This window comes from Malus domestica, chromosome 12 (genome assembly GCF_042453785.1).
Source record: "Malus domestica chromosome 12, GDT2T_hap1".
Taxonomy (NCBI): domain Eukaryota; kingdom Viridiplantae; phylum Streptophyta; class Magnoliopsida; order Rosales; family Rosaceae; genus Malus; species Malus domestica.
In genome coordinates, this window is record NC_091672.1 from 31,051,026 (window position 1) to 31,066,652 (window position 15,627).

General features: G+C 35.6%; 3 protein-coding genes across 4 annotated transcripts; 1 reads left to right on the top strand and 2 right to left on the bottom strand.

Moving 5' to 3' along the window:
- Positions 1 to 30: 30 nt before the first annotated feature.
- Positions 31 to 1,883, bottom strand: LOC103414170 (bidirectional sugar transporter NEC1-like). Its single transcript, XM_070809295.1, has 6 exons — positions 1,722 to 1,883; positions 1,465 to 1,499; positions 1,126 to 1,336; positions 843 to 1,004; positions 627 to 746; positions 31 to 531 (listed from the first exon to the last, which is right to left on the bottom strand). Exons 1-6 carry the CDS (start codon positions 1,770 to 1,772, stop codon positions 307 to 309), a joined length of 804 nt encoding a protein of 267 aa, XP_070665396.1. The 5' UTR covers positions 1,773 to 1,883; the 3' UTR covers positions 31 to 306.
- A 4,859-nt stretch (positions 1,884 to 6,742) lies between these two features.
- On the bottom strand, positions 6,743 to 9,446 carry LOC103451407 (probable receptor-like protein kinase At5g18500). The gene is made up of 7 exons (XM_029090603.2): positions 8,917 to 9,446; positions 8,768 to 8,791; positions 8,235 to 8,666; positions 8,010 to 8,125; positions 7,500 to 7,760; positions 7,221 to 7,421; positions 6,743 to 7,131 (listed from the first exon to the last, which is right to left on the bottom strand). Exons 1-7 carry the CDS (start codon positions 9,368 to 9,370, stop codon positions 7,060 to 7,062), a joined length of 1,560 nt encoding a protein of 519 aa, XP_028946436.2. The 5' UTR covers positions 9,371 to 9,446; the 3' UTR covers positions 6,743 to 7,059.
- Positions 9,447 to 11,944: 2,498 nt separating this feature from the next.
- On the top strand, positions 11,945 to 15,420 carry LOC103414012 (violaxanthin de-epoxidase, chloroplastic). Of its 2 annotated transcripts, none has more exons than XM_008352434.4 (6): positions 11,945 to 12,163; positions 13,024 to 13,299; positions 13,392 to 13,564; positions 14,054 to 14,150; positions 14,247 to 14,638; positions 14,783 to 15,420. In XM_008352434.4, the coding sequence occupies exons 2-6, from the start codon at positions 13,054 to 13,056 to the stop codon at positions 15,282 to 15,284; spliced, it is 1,410 nt and encodes a 469-aa protein (XP_008350656.2). In that variant the 5' UTR covers positions 11,945 to 12,163; positions 13,024 to 13,053; the 3' UTR covers positions 15,285 to 15,420. The 2 variants fall into 2 exon arrangements, with proteins under 2 accessions (XP_008350656.2, XP_070665398.1); XM_070809297.1 differs by lacking the exon at positions 11,945 to 12,163 and adding an exon at positions 12,300 to 12,396.
- Positions 15,421 to 15,627: the final 207 nt, after the last annotated feature.

Sequence of the window (15,627 nt, forward strand, 5' to 3'; positions counted from 1 at the left end):
CAATTCTGTTTGTATCTCGCGTTGTTGATATAGTTAATGAAATTTTTGCGATTCGATGACTTCATTGCCGGTAAATGCTTCGGCTCAGATGCTTTCTTACAACACAAGATAGAAAAGTTCTGGAATTGCACAGAACCAAGGCATCACATATCGACTGTAAATAAAACCATTGCATGTACACAGCAAGGCTTTATTCCTTGAGTTGTTACCATCTACTGTTCATATATGAATTATACACTATGGGTGAACAGAAAATTAAGGCTCGATTTATATCAAATCTTCAATCTTGAGCTTAAACTGTGGGCACTATACGTGTTCATCGTTTGCTTCGTAGACATACGTAATCTGATTTAGTTTATCTGATCTTGGATATTCACTCACGCTGCGCACCAACTTTGGACGATTGGTCGAGCTCAACTTCTTCATCTCCTGAGTACTCTTTTTCTCTTCGACATTGTTTCCTGAAGTCTTGTATGTCATGTATAGGATCATTTGGGCAATGCCCAAGAGAAACCCTAATACGTTTGGTAACTGCGCTCACCCGACAACCATTCGTGTCAGATTTCGAAATTAAGGGTTAGGTAGCCTGAAAATTCCAAGAATTGAAATTGGGAATTGGTACTTACTGCAATGTAGTAATCTTTTGTAAAAAATCCGTAGAAGAACCACATGGTGGCACAAAGTGTCAGGAAAAAGGACAAAGAAAATGGCATGAATTCCACACTTTTGGTTCTTATTACTTGCCTCTGCAGGAATGTAAATCCATGTCAAATGACAGTGATTGCCGTAATTCTAGATTTAAAGAAAAATAAAGATTAATTTATTAACTAGTTAATAAGTACCATAATGCTTAGAGGAGCAGCAAATACAGCAATGTTAAACACGGCACAAATCCATCCAACGGCACTTATGCGCACTGTCCCTCCAAGAAGGAAGAAGGTGACTGCCAGCACCAACCCTAAAGCGGCTACATTTACTAGCAGGATCCAAATCAATGTAGTAATCTGCGAGCCATGATCAAAGTATAAGCATATATCCAAATTAACTAGCATACATATCTGTTTTCTTCAGTACTTCCTGACAAACATAAAACAAAAAAAGAGCCATGCATAATGTTTGTCTGACCTTGTCATTCTTGGATGCGTATACAATGTAGAGGATCAGGTAAGTAACTTCTATAACGATTCCGATGCTGTTGATGCTGATGATCAAATAAGCATTTGTCTTGAGGACTCCATAATACAACAATAAAGTCGCACTTAGTAGGGCAATCACATAAGGTATGGATTGAAACCCTTTCGATGATTTCTTCTTGTATATTGTGTAAAACGTTGGTCTGCAGAGAGAGAGAGAGAGAGAGAGAGAGTGTTAGGGTAGTGCAACTTATTCATAAAGATGTGAATTAGGGATAGGGACATTTAAGTACGTAGTGAATTAATTATTTTTCATGTTAAGGGGTCTTACATTGGCGCCAAGAACGTCATGAATGACACAATGTTACTTGAGAAACAATGAAAATAATCCCAGGTCATGTCAGAATCAGATAACATGATGAACAATATCGTAAAACAACTTGAAAATTTTAGATGTTTTAAAGAACTTTTTTAGAAGAATGAAGTTTGAGTGAGCATTTTAACTAATTACCTCCTTAATTATATATAATCATATGAACGGAAGAGAAAGAAAACTGATATATATACAGTTATATACATATTTTACAAACCTAAGAGACCGAATATAAAAGCCAGTTGTTCAGTATTCAAGAACCGCATCGTGAGCTGATGACTGAAGAATATGTTTTCAACTTTGCAGTTTTTTTTTTTTTTTTGTGAAGCTTTTTTCTTCACCTTTGCTTGCAGTAGTTAATTCGACACTGCAAAAAGCTTAAGGATTCCATTTCTCAGGTACCCTTTTATAGCAAGATAGAAATTAAAAAGTTAGGCAACTCATCAATTACGTGACAAGTCTGAAATGAAACTTCCATCCTCGTTCACAGTTTATATACGATGATAATATTAATTTATTATATATGTGAAATCCTAAAACCACATGGCATCCATGAGCTGCCCATATATTACTGTGCTACGTAGATTAATCCAAGTGTTGAGTTTCATGATCGTGATGTCACATCGTGTCCACCATCCATCAAAGGTTTTGTTTACAGAGTTATCCTACTCAATGGCTGAGTACTTTTGGAAAAAAAAATGGCTGAGTACTCATGCATGTGTGGGAATGAAAATACTCACTCCTCCCGTATAGTTTAACTTTTTGCTACCCAAACATGTAATTAGAAATAACACTACTCAATATAAGTTATAATTTGGGATGTGATATTCACACACCTTTTTTTACTTCTCTCACACCCTTTTAATTTTCAGTCGTTGGATCGGATGAATTGAAAAATATCAAAAGACATAAATTAATAAGAGGTGTGGGAGAAGTAAAAATGGGTGTGTGGATAGCACACCCCTATAATTTATTTTGTCAAGTATTAGATGTGTGACTCTTTTACATTCTTCAACAATTAAGTAGACAAGAATTAAATACCATCTTAATTCCGTTGTTGCTTGATTTTTTATGTTCTTTTGGTCATTATGTTGAGTTTGAATAAACTTTTGCATTTTGTTATCCATTCCTGCACTTTAATTAGACAAATAAAAACACAAAATAATTAATATATTAAAACACAATGACTATATTGGTTAAATTAAAATTTTCAAGTAAAACACATAGATTAAAAAGGGTACTAAATCCAAGTTATTAACATTTTGTCCACTAGGCACAGAATGTGTTCTAATAGCACCATTGTTTCTAAAATTATATTTAAATATCTTTATATTTTAATGGTTAGGGAAGTGTGATCTGCCATTCTAGGAATACAAACTTTTTAATTGTGAATCTATACAATTTAAAAAGTTCATAAGATACTCCATTTATTGAAGGTTCCCTGCTTCTGCATCTGCTTAACTTTGGGATGGTTACACAAGATGGGAACATGTCCCAATTTGTGAGCAAATATTGGATAATAGCTAGCTAGCTAGAAAGTACCTATCTATGATGTGACAACTAAAGAGACTTTACCTGCAATGTAAAGTAAAACCCTAATTTTAACAATCGACTATCAACGGAAAGTAGAATATTTTTGTGGTTGCAGAAAAGTAAAAGCATTTGTCTGGTTTGGAAAGATTGGAATCATTGGATTGTACATGAATTACTCATCTTTCTTGATTGCTTGGTCGTTTTGAAGCTTAAAATGCTCTTTACTTTAATATGTGATAATAAAAATTGATAGAAGTGATTTATGAGTTTTTTTACCTTAAATTACTTTGATCATTTTGTAAAAAATCTGTCAATATTCTCGTTATATGAAAGTGTTGGTTTAACAAAATATCATTAAAAAGGTGGTCATATAGTCGTTTAAATGACAATTTAATGAGTATATTGATAGTTTTTCACAGAATGACCAAAATTATTTATGGTGAACAAATTCATGGATCACTTCTATCGATCCTTGTTAGAGATCAAAATAAAGAGTTTTGCCAATTTAAGAAATCATTTTAGCTAAAATAATCCTATAATTATCATCCGAATGCGAGGTGTTGATGGAACGGTTCGAGGTTAGCCAAGAGAAATGCCGTTAAATGACATCGCAAATTAGGTCAAAAGTCGAAATTTGTACTTATAGTTTACCGTAAGTGTTAATTTAGGTTCCGTAGTTTCCATTTTGTTAACTTTATCATGTGGTTCACTTAATTGATTGGAATTAATAACACCAATTCGGGTTTTTTTTGTTATAACACTTTCACTACAAAAGTAAACCAGAAAATTCCGTACTTTTAAAAAAACATGTTATAAGGCTTAAACATGCATTCTTCTTAGAATTATAATAAGGGAACTTTAACGAAAAACACCTGGTACTGTTCACTTTAACAAAAAATCACATTTTTACACTAAAAGTCAATCATGGTACTATTCACTTTACCCTTTATTTTGTCTTTATCATTAAAACTCAAAGTTTTCAAGCCTTTTTCATTAGTTTTCCTTTATAATAACCCTATATGCGAAATTGTGAAATGCATGTGGTCCAAAACGAAGATAGTAGCAATAATCTCTCAATTTTAAATTAATTGGAGTAATGGTTTCTCAGCTAAAAATTTGTAATTGGTATTAAAACGTGCAACTATGGTCGTTTCGTCAACTTTGACAGAACTTCTGTCAAAATGTGTCATGATGGAACGAGCATGGCTACAATTGAGTTAAAGTAGAGGATCATTACTAGAACTGAGTTAAGGTAGAGGATCATTACTATAACTGAGTTAAAGTGGAGGGATTATTGCTCCACTTGGATTAAAGTTAAGGGAACATTGCTACAATTTTCTCAGTTAGTTTTCCATATTTGCTATTTTGATTCAGTCTCACGTGCGTGACATGTGACTCATTTTAACTAAAGCTCTGATGGAGTTAACAAAAAAACCATAGTTGCACATTTTGGTGAGTTAAGGGGCAAGGGTCATGAATTTTTAATTAAAATGATCATTGCTCTAATTGAATTAAAGTTAAAGGATCATTACTACAATTTCTTCTAAACGTATTGTAGTCAAGTTCCACAAAGAAAAACTTAGAGAAATGAAACTACAGTACTTAAATAATAATTACCATAATTAATTAATGGCCGTCCATGATGCCTTTTCTTAGAAGCAACATTGAATACACCTAGATGATCCCTCTGTCCATTTTCCATTTAAACACTGAGACGGCTCTCACAACACTTTCTATATATAACTGGGCTGTTTGCCCTAAATCTTTCTGTCATTTGGTAACTTAGCGTGGAATTCTAAGCACCACACACACTCATCATCTACGTACCAACTAGGTTTTATCCAAAATGAGGATTAACATTCACGCTGCCATATTCGATCGACCCAATGGGGCAAACTTGCCAGATATTTGTAATGCATATTCTTATGATAAACTTTATAGGTCTATGCAGTGGCAAATTCAAAGTTCTAACTTTGGATGGTCTTAATTAAAGGATGTTAGGCACCAGTCCGGAGGTGAGCTGGGGCGCCCATGTGCCTAGACAGGATCTAGGCAAAAGCCTAAGTGGGCAAGACAGATTTAAGTAAACTTACTATATATCGTACAAGTTAGTACATGTCTATTTACACTTACAAAAAAAAAATGTACTTGTATTGAGAATTTGAGGTTTATTATTCAACATATAACATACAAAAATATCAGAATTTTTGTTTTAGTATTTTAGTGAATTTGATGGTATGAGATGAAAGTGCAAGCAACTACGAGTTCATAGTATTTTATGAAATACTTTACAGATGTCGTAAGAATTTATAGGGAATTTTTAAAAGTAACGGTGTGAAACGTATGGTGTAAAAATATTGGTTGAGTAATACACCATCTGTTTGCTAATTACAATGCTAGGGTTGAACAACCTGATTGGACAACAATTAAAAAAATGAGAGTTGGTCAGGTGGGAAATGGAGAGAAAAAGTCTTTCTTCTTCGTTGTAACCAAGGTCTAAGAACAACAAAGCCATGGTGGTTTTCTCTCTTCCACCACATGTTCACACCATTGGGTGGTCCTCAGAGGGTCTCACATATGCTTCTTTGGACGTTCGGGTGTTCCCGGACCACCCGAGTCCAAGAGTGAATCCGCCATTGGGTCTATGCAAGGTCCACCACCAATATCACTGATTGTCTTAAGTTAACCACTTATTACTAGATGTTGGGTTTTATCACAAAAGGTCTTGGTGATATTAGGGTTGGAGACTCTCATATATTAATTGTATATCATTTTTGTCATAGGACCGATGAGGGATCTTATTCTCTAACACGCCCCCTCACGAGATGACAAGGGAAACCATTTCCCACATCGAGAGTTGGTCAAATTTTTATACTAGAGCTAACACAACTTTTTGAGAGTCGGGTCATCATTTAGGGACTAGAGCCAACACAAATTTTTGAGAGTCGGGTCATCATTCAAGGACTAGAGCTAATGCAACTTTTTGAGAGTCAAGTTATCATTTAGGCTCCATGGTCCATTCAATCAATATCCTTAAGCTTGAGGTAGCGTAACTTTTGAAAGGCCAACTTAAGGAGGCAAATTCAAGCCCAGTAAATCGGGCCCATGACGTGTCGAAAGAATAATATGCTTTGATACCATGATAAGCTTTATAAGCCCATACATGTCCACCACCAATATCACTGATATTGTCTCAATTTAACCACTTATTACTAGGTGTTAGGTTTTATCACAAAGAGCCTTGGTAATATTAAAAGTGAAAACTCGTACAGATTAATTATATATATATTTTTTTTCATATAACTAATGTGAGATCCTATTCTCTAACATGTTAAACTATCAATCTCGACCACATATTCAAACAAGAATTATTGCACAGTGAACATGGTTCGTATTCACATTCCAATAACATATTATCATAAGCGCATTTTGCCAGAATACAAGACGAGATGATGCAAGTACAACTTTTCTGGTCAGAATTAAATCCCCTTGAAAGTTTCCTTGTTTTCTTATGATGTAGCCCAATCACTTTAAAATATAGCTCATATGTTGTCAAAGTTTAAGGAGTTATCTGTGACCAGCTTGGAAATCTTTCTTCTTTTAATTTGTGAAAAGGCATTATATATATCTTTCTCGTTTATGACAAGGAATGAGGGTAAAGAGAAATAAATATGCACACATATCACAATGATTTGCAGGTACGTAGCGGAAACTACTATGCAAGAGGCAGTGGTAGTGGTACACCTTAGATTATATTAATTACATCGTTATTTCTTAATAATTAAGGAAAATATGCGTAAATAGAAATTTGTTACAAACTTTTAATATTAAGGAACATTAAACAAAAACTAAACTGTATATGAACCACGGTTTAAAGTCCTCTAATTCTATTTGTACATATTTTCCGGTAATTAAACACCAAACAAACGCGGCCAAAGACCCCAAATTAACTCCAATCTTACTCTTCAGCAATAAGACCGACACACAACAGCCAAAAACTTTGTTGATCATAATTGCAAGTCAGACTGAAAACACATCGGAAGACATAGACAGTGGTGTTGCTGATGAACTTATCCCCTTATTCCTTGCCTTCTGCACTCAGAGAAAAGAGGAAAACAGATTACCAATACAGCACATGTATATATGTGTACCAATGAGCTATAAATTTTGAGGGGCCTAACCATGTCAGCAAGAGTGTTCTTCCAAGCCTTGTCCATCTCTTCGAAAACAAGACCGATGGTAGGGCGGCCTTTGCTTGATTTGGCAACGCAAAGTACTGCAACTTGAAGGATCGATTCAAAGTCCGCCTTGTTCACATTTCCATTCAGTCTTGGGTCCTCAAGATCCTCAGGAGGGCGTTTGTTCATACTTATATCCTTTGCCTGCAAAAAAATTAACTAGAATTGTCAATCTATCTTCTCTTTCTCTAGCTCTCGGCGCTAATAAACTGGTGTATATACCTTTCTTGTTAGTTGGTCTCTAGCATCAAGATCCAGCTCAAATACTTTTTGCCCCGATAGCAGTTGCAGAGCAACAATACCGAAACTGTAGACATCACTCGCGCAGGTTAACTTGGCATTGGTCATGTACTCTGGATCCATGTAGCCTATGGTTCCTCTAACATCTGTAAATACTTTGGTCTCCTCCATACCCAACATCTTTGCCAGCCCGAAATCAGATAGCTTGGGTTCCAAGTTATCCGTCAAAAGGATGTTTGTAAGCTACAAATTCAGCAACCAAGCATCAACATCAATATACTCAAAAAAAATTAATTGGAGAATCATATCAAAGTTAAAGGAAATGATTTCCACACATTACTTTTCTCCTTTTGCATACCTTCCTTTTTTTATCCTGGTCTTTAGACTTTAGGTTGAATAAATCAAATGAAAATTAAGAGACAGAAGTAAAGAGAGATGTGCCAAAGAAGATAAAGGGTGTGCGGGAATCTGTTCTCCACGTTTAATTATTACCTTAATATCTCTATGGACAATGCATCCATCAATATAATGGTGGAGATATCTCAGAGCAAGTGCACAATCTCTTAGAATCTTAACTCTTCTTTCCCATGTTAAGACAGGATCGTCACCTGATCGCAATAAATGAAATTATTTTTGTGATCCTTAAAGAAAAAGTATTTCCAAGATGATTAACTTATTAAATATGTTCTAGAAATCGATAAGAATCAGAGGAATTACTTAGGAGGTGTTGAGCTAGATTCCCTTTAGCGCAATATTCATACACAAGATATTGTTCGCCATCTTCGACGCAGCAACCAAAGAGGCAAACCAAGTTTGGATGTCGAATCCTCGAAAGGCCTTCCACTTCTCTAGTAAATGAATCGGATGTGTTGCTCTTGTTTATGTGCTTAATGGCCACAACTTGCCCGCTCGGAAGAACCCCTTTATAAACTTGACCAGCGCTTCCTCGTCCAAGGTCCTTTCTTTCAGTATTAATGGCATTCTCAATCTCGGCCTTGGAGAACCTGTACAAGCCAGACCATGTAGTAATCGGTCCTGAGTGAACCGGTTTTTGAGGCTGCTTCTTGGTCACAAATTTTATCAGCAGGATGATCAGCGTCACTGCGGTGATGCCTATTAAGATGGAAAGTATCGCTTCTGCCAATGAATCTGATAGATTAAATGATTAATTTCTTTGAGGACACATAAACTTTTGGTTGTCAATTTTCACCAAATAGAGTAGATTGAAATAGTACTATAGCTGTACTTACATTTGATTTTGATGTAGCCTGGTTCTGCAATGGACCGAAAGCGAAAACACAAGAAACAGAAAATTAATTAAGCAGATAGAATCATAAAAATACTTGAGTAAATAGGAAGTTAATTGAGCAAGCATGAGGCATTGAAGTAGTTTTCATACCGAAGGTGTCTAACAAAGACATACAAAACATATAGTCATTGTCGATCGAAAAGGTATTGTTCATCTTCTCTTCTAAAACAGAAATAACAGCTGCCATAGCACATATGCCCGTCTCAGTTGCGTTCCCATCCTTCACATCATATGCTTCCAGTAAATCGTCCCTCAAATCTAATACGGCCTTGCTGCAATTTCCACAAACATCCTCAAATGCATTGCTAAGGTTTGAGCAATTACTTATCGCGTTTTGGAAGGCCTGCTCTTTCTTGATGGATGCAAGAGTTGTGTTCGAGCACGCACTGCTACCGTAGTAAAGGCCATCAAAATGACAGTTTTTTGCAGACACGTTTCGCTCCTTCTGAAAAGGGCCGCTGCAGTTTTTCCATTCTTGTTCTGGAAGAAAGACACTGGCACTGCCCTGAGTCTTGACTGAGTGAATGGCTAAGGCTTTGGACATGGTGGTGAGGACATTTCGACAGCACGGGCTTGTGCGGTAGCTTCCCCAAACGTTTATTTTATGTCCTACGCGAGAGAGGCACTCCCCAGTTGGTTGGTATGGAATGGATGTGAAATTTAACACACAGCCTCCTGCAAGAAGTCATGCATATATGATATCTTATAAGCATGTGTGTTCCAAATGTTTGCATCTACAATTCAAACAATCATAAATCTTCCTAGCTAGACACAAAGGCTGCAAAGTAATAGATAACCTAAATAAACATTGCTTGGCTCCTTACATGTAAAGAGTTATTTCTCGTTACTAAATGAAATCAATATGATGACGCAAAAAGAAAAATTGTTGCATGGAAGGAGTCAAACAAATTTCATTTCAAAGACATATTTCAATTAATTTATCTAGCTATCAGTCATTTTAATAAACTAGAAGAGACTATGCCTCCTTAGTGGAGGCGATCCTTTGGTTTAATGGAACCAAGTCTCTCCTTTGTTGGAAGGAGCTACAAGTTCAACTCTCACAACAGTTATTAAATATATATATATATATATATATATATTTACTAAAGTAAAAAATAAAAGGACCTGAGGGATCATCTGGTGAAGATAAATCATCTGCAAAAGTTAAGATAAAATAAGCGACAATGAGTAAGATGGTAATTTTGTAAGAAAGGTTTCTTGGTGTCATATTAGTTTTTTACAAGTCCTACACCAATAATATGAGGAATTAAGCAAAGAAAATTATGTTTTGTGAACGATTTACAATGTAGCCGAAAGTTTTCCAAGGCAAGAGTGGAACTGAAAACTTATAGAAATTAGAAACCCTAGCCTTCCTCGTCGACATCGAAAAACGAATAGGGATATATTCTTTGCTTCTGCTAGTTTTGGTTCTGAGACAGCCAGCTGCTCTTACAACATTGAAATTTCCGGTGGCTTTGATCATGTACATAAACCATAATTAAGGGATGTTAATTAAGTGATAATTAAAATAACATCCACTTGTGAAGTGGCTCCAAATGCATATGCTTATTAAAATGTTGAACCAATCATCTAATCTTCATTCACATCGCCACATATATATGTACCTGTACAAAACTACAAACTAATATCTTTTTTTACAACATCATCTTATTTTATAACAAAAGCTTATCTGTTATTTGGCCATTTTTTGGTGCTTATTATGTCTGGTGAATCCCCTACAGTGCGAAAATACTAATTTTTGGACAATAGCGATATTTTACACTTAATTCATCTTAACCACAGAAGAGATATTTTAGCTTAAATTTATCTAAACTATGTAAGGAGAATTCAAACTTGAGTGTAAAAGGGAATCATACTACTCTAACCAATTTAGCTAAACTTGATTACTAGATATGATACTATTTTTTTTAACACAAGCGAGATGTTACAAGTACAAAAAGAGTATTCAAACTTGAGTGCAAAGGAGAAGCACAATACTCTTAACTTTTGTTTATTCTCGGACATGTCTTGCCCTCAAATTCACCGGTATAGTGACAATTAGTTTGGCTAAGTTGGCCATTTATGTTTTGTTAAAGTTTTTTTGAATTAAGGACCTCTTGAATGTTACCTCGAATATGTCTTTAACATTTGTTTCAAGTCTTAATATTATAATAAAGTCGCTATCATTTCGTCTATTCTTCTTTAAACTAATCTATTTTTCTTCCTTCATAATCCAATTTCTAAGATGTACACTAAGAAATTATAAAAGGGACATAATGGATGATTTCCATACATTATTAAATTAATTACTAAACCATCTGCGCTTCTCTAGATTTCTCCATAATCCTCCTCTTCATCGCCCTCTCATGATTCTTTAAAAGCTCCATCTTTATTTGTTTTCGATAAAAAAAAAAAACAAAACTTAAATCAATTTTGTATTAACATATGGGCCAAAGATAATCATGGGCCTTGGTTCCCAAACTATGGAGCATAATCATGAGCCTTGGTTATTTCATTGTTAATGTTTGGGTTCGATTTTGAGAGGTTTACAAACACTTTATTCGACTGTATTTGGGAAAATAATAATTTGGAGGTGGTAATACCGTTCGTAGAAACGTTTTTTGGAAAAGCACATTCCAAACGATAGTTGATCTTTTTTTTTTTTCCTTCAATTTCCCAAAAAAAAAAAAATTCTTGATACGAAAATAAAATCTCTTCGATTCAGAATTCTCAAGCAGCTCTATACTACAAAACTCTTGCAACGATTGAATTGAGACAAATTATTTGAGTTAATATAATTTTTTGGAGTTAATATCTCTTTTTGTTTCGTGTGTATTATATTTGCTATTTTGCATTTGATCCAATATCTTAGTGGATAAAGAAATGAGTTCTCACTCATGCATCCCGATTTTGAAACTCTCACCTGTCTTGAATTATTGTCATAGTTACGAACTCTCCCTTCCTTGATAATAATATTTTTCTAAAACAGTTCTGCCAAATAGATATTTTGTATTGAGAGTTAAGGATTGTATACAAAATAGAGATAAAAAATAAAATTCCTAAAAAATTAGATAATTAAAAAAAAAATGAAAACAAAAACAAAAGCCACTTGGAAATTGGAATACGTTACAGCCCTGGTTTCCACACGTTGGGCCACTCTTATCCGCCCAACCCAACTAAAATTTGGCGCCCTCTTCTCCTCTTCTCTTCCGTTCTTCTCTCCTCTCCATTTTGCTTAGTTGTCGACTGTCTGCACCTAATTTACTGCAAAGTAGATAGATAAGCTAGCGGCTGCCAATTGCCATGCCCATCATCTTCTCCACCAATACACCACAAGGTACTCTCTCTCACTCTCTCTCTCTCTCTCTCTCTCTCTCTCTCTCTCTCTCTCTCTCTCTCTCTCTATATATATATATATATATATTATGTGTGTGTTCATTTTTTGCAAGATTAATTCATTAAAGCTACTTAGAATTATACATTGTATAAATTCCATACCACGCTCTACCAAACTTTTTTTTTTCTGTTCCTTCGGGTATTTGAGAAATTCAGCTAAAATTCAGCTTTTAGGTAGTGCAAAATTTCAGCTTTTGGGTAGTGAGAAAAGATCAGATTTTGGGTCTCCCTGCAATCTTCATGTAGTTTTAATGGGACTCCCTGGGCGGCCAAGTCTTTTACTTTTTATCTTGTAACTACATAAATACGTCGTTTTTGCCATCAGTTCGTGTTTGAGATCAAGGGACTTGAAAATGACTCGAATTCATCCGAGAAAACTTTGAAATGACACCTTTCGTGGTGTCATTCGGAAGTCCTTTGTTTGCGTCTTTGTAGTGTTTTAAATTTGTAGAGCTTGAGTAGTTAATTGGTAGTTCATTTTCAAAAATTTTGTCTGGAGTTCCTTAGAACTTTGTATAAAGTCCCTCTTCCAAACTAGAAGTTCAAAATTCGAATTGTATTTGTAGTCTTGAGAGTGGAGTCCGAATTGAACTGCGGTAAATCTTTGTTTTCGTTTATAATCTGAGGTTGAATAAAATTTATCACAAGAATTAGGCCAAATAAATGTATGAGGGCATTTAACTTCTGTGAAGGAGAAGCAAATGAAAGGCTGTCATAACATTTTTGAAGGGAATGGATTTCTGATTAATTACATTCCGGGGAAAAGGGAAAAATACCTCTGATATAATGAACTGTGTGCAGGCCAGAATTCGAAGTAAAAGATTCTGAAGTATGGCGTTGGCTGGACGTTCGGTCTTCCTGTCCCATAAAGATGGTATAGGAAATGCTTGTATTAGGTTGGGACTTAAAAATGATGAAAGGCTTCAGAAGGGAAGGATGGTTGGTTTTCATGTGGTTGTGAAATTTTCCTCCCAGAGAAGAAACTTTTCTGGCTTGGGGTCAAAGCGTTCTTCGCTGCTCTCTAGCAGGATGGAGGAGGCTTTCTCAGAACGAAGCACGAAAACTAGTGAACCCGAGGTAACTCGTGCAATATATCTGCAGTCTTGGTTTCTTTATGCAGAGTTGAGTGATGATTGACGTCTTTTTCTCTTTTTGCTTCCTCTTTGCAGATGGGACGCGCGATTGATTTGATGATTGAAGAAGTATTGAGTGTTATTAAAGAGTGGAGCCAGTTACATTTCATGAAAGTAGCTGGTTTACTGTTATGCACTTTCATGGTCATGCCATCAGCCAATGCTGTCGATGCTCTCAAAACTTGTGCCTGCTTACTTAAGGAATGCAGGTAATTCATTCAAACAAGTTTGATCTTTTAGTCGTATCTTTAACATGATTTCTTATGCGCTTCTTGTTTTCTATTACATATCCGGATTTTCTGTAGTTTAGTGTGTTATGAGATCCGCCAGTCCTACCAAGTCCATAAAATGGAATAAAGCTTAATTTTTAACGAAAAGCTCCTGGTACTATTCACTTTAACGAAAAACCACATTTTTACACTAAAAAGTCAATCCTGATACTATTCATTTTACTCTTTATTTTGTCCTTATCATTAAAACTCAAAGTTTTCAAGCCCTTTTCATTAGTTTTCCTTAATTTTTTTTTAGTAAATGTTGGTTTAGGTCTTGGCTTATCATAAGACATAAGGTAACGGAAACAAGTGGATTTCTAAATTATATGTTCACTATGCATGTGTTATGGTTTTTCTCTTGTGTGGACACTGAAAAAATTTAGCCTTTGTCCTTAATTGGATTACTGGAACACCTATTCATGTCAGGGTAGAACTTGCGAAGTGCATTGGAAACCCGTCATGTGCTGCCAATATTGCTTGTTTGCAAACTTGCAATAATCGACCAGATGAGACTGAATGCCAGGCTAGTCTCTCTCTCTCTCAGTTTCAGCGGTGATATAGTTTACACAGGAGAGAATTCTGGTGTCATTAATTCTATTTATCTTCTTCATTTTTGCAGATTAAATGTGGTGACCTGTTTGAAAACAAAGTCGTAGATGAATTTAATGAATGTGCAGTGTCACGAAAGAAGTGCGTACCTATGAAATCTGATGTGGGAGAATTTCCTATCCCAGATCCTGCTGCTCTTGTTAAAAGCTTTGATATGTCGAAGTTCAACGGAAAGTGGTTCATTACAAGTGGCTTGAATCCTACCTTCGATGTATTTGATTGCCAATTGCATGAATTCCATACAGAATCCAGCAAACTTGTAGGGAACTTGTCCTGGAGAATAAAAACCCCAGATGGTGGCTTTTTCACTCGATCAGCTGAGCAGAAATTCGTGCAAGACCCAAACCAGCCCGGCATTCTATACAATCACGACAATGAATATCTTCACTATCAAGATGACTGGTAATTCACATCATGTCTATACCTTCTTATCTTGTTCCTGTTGGATTTCTCATGCTTCCATCCATTTATATGGCGGTTTTGTTTCTCATTTGGTTTCTGCATAAACCCAAAAACCACATGAGAACACATGTATGACTTATGCAGGTATATTCTATCGTCTAAGATAGAAAACACACCGGATGACTACATTTTTGTGTACTACCGTGGAAGAAATGACGCATGGGATGGATATGGTGGTGCTGTTGTATACACAAGGAGTTCAGTTTTGCCAGAAAGTATTGTTCCCGAACTTGAAAGAGCAGCTAAAAGTGTGGGAAGGGACTTCAGCAAGTTTATCCGAACAGACAATACTTGTGGACCTGAGCCTCCGCTCGTAGAGAGGTTGGAAAAGACAATTGAAGAAGGGGAAAGGACCATTATAGAGGAAGTTAAACAGATAGAAGGGGAAGTTGAAAAGGTCGAACAGACTGAGTTGACATTGTTTCAAAAGTTACTAGAAGGGTTTAACGTGCTTAAACAAGACGAGGAGAACTTCTTGAGAGGTCTTTCGAAAGAAGAGATGGATCTGCTGAGCGAGCTAAAAATGGAAGCTGGTGAAGTAGGAAAACTGTTTGGAAAAACTCTTCCGCTGAGGAAGCTAAGATAGTTGAGTGTTATGAAACGGTCAGCTTCTTGCTTCTTGTTTATACCATATTGTAATTTATTTATTTTTGCAGAATGTAAGCTGATATTACAGGTTATTTTTCTCTCGAGCTAGCTATATATGTTTCCAATTGGTTTTACTGGTTGGCAGAGTAAATTGTTGTAAAAGCTAATTTACAAGACTATGTTGATCCATATATTCAACTTGGCAACTCCATACGTAAAACTCGTGAATGTAAGAGCGCGGAGGTAAGTTATAATCCTTTTCATGTCACCGCTTTGTGCAATCTACATTTGTTGCTCAATAATAGTAAAACCACTTAAAAATCCTTATAGTTTTTAGATTT

Coding starts and splice junctions, on each gene's coding strand:
- LOC103414170 (XM_070809295.1), bottom strand. CDS start 1,772: ATGCGGTTCTTGAATACTGAACAACTGGCTTTTATATTCGGTCTCTTA. Junction 1,337..1,464: donor ATGACGTTCTTGGCGCCAAT/GTAAGACCCCTT, acceptor CTCTCTCTGCAG/ACCAACGTTTTACACAATAT. Junction 532..626: donor CAAAAGATTACTACATTGCA/GTAAGTACCAAT, acceptor GGGTGAGCGCAG/TTACCAAACGTATTAGGGTT.
- LOC103451407 (XM_029090603.2), bottom strand. CDS start 9,370: ATGTCCAAAGCCTTAGCCATTCACTCAGTCAAGACTCAGGGCAGTGCC. Junction 8,667..8,767: donor AGGCTACATCAAAATCAAAT/GTAAGTACAGCT, acceptor TTAATCTATCAG/ATTCATTGGCAGAAGCGATA. Junction 7,422..7,499: donor GAGACCAACTAACAAGAAAG/GTATATACACCA, acceptor ATTTTTTTGCAG/GCAAAGGATATAAGTATGAA.
- LOC103414012 (XM_008352434.4), top strand. CDS start 13,054: ATGGCGTTGGCTGGACGTTCGGTCTTCCTGTCCCATAAAGATGGTATA. Junction 13,565..14,053: donor TGCTTACTTAAGGAATGCAG/GTAATTCATTCA, acceptor TATTCATGTCAG/GGTAGAACTTGCGAAGTGCA. Junction 14,151..14,246: donor CAGATGAGACTGAATGCCAG/GCTAGTCTCTCT, acceptor TCATTTTTGCAG/ATTAAATGTGGTGACCTGTT.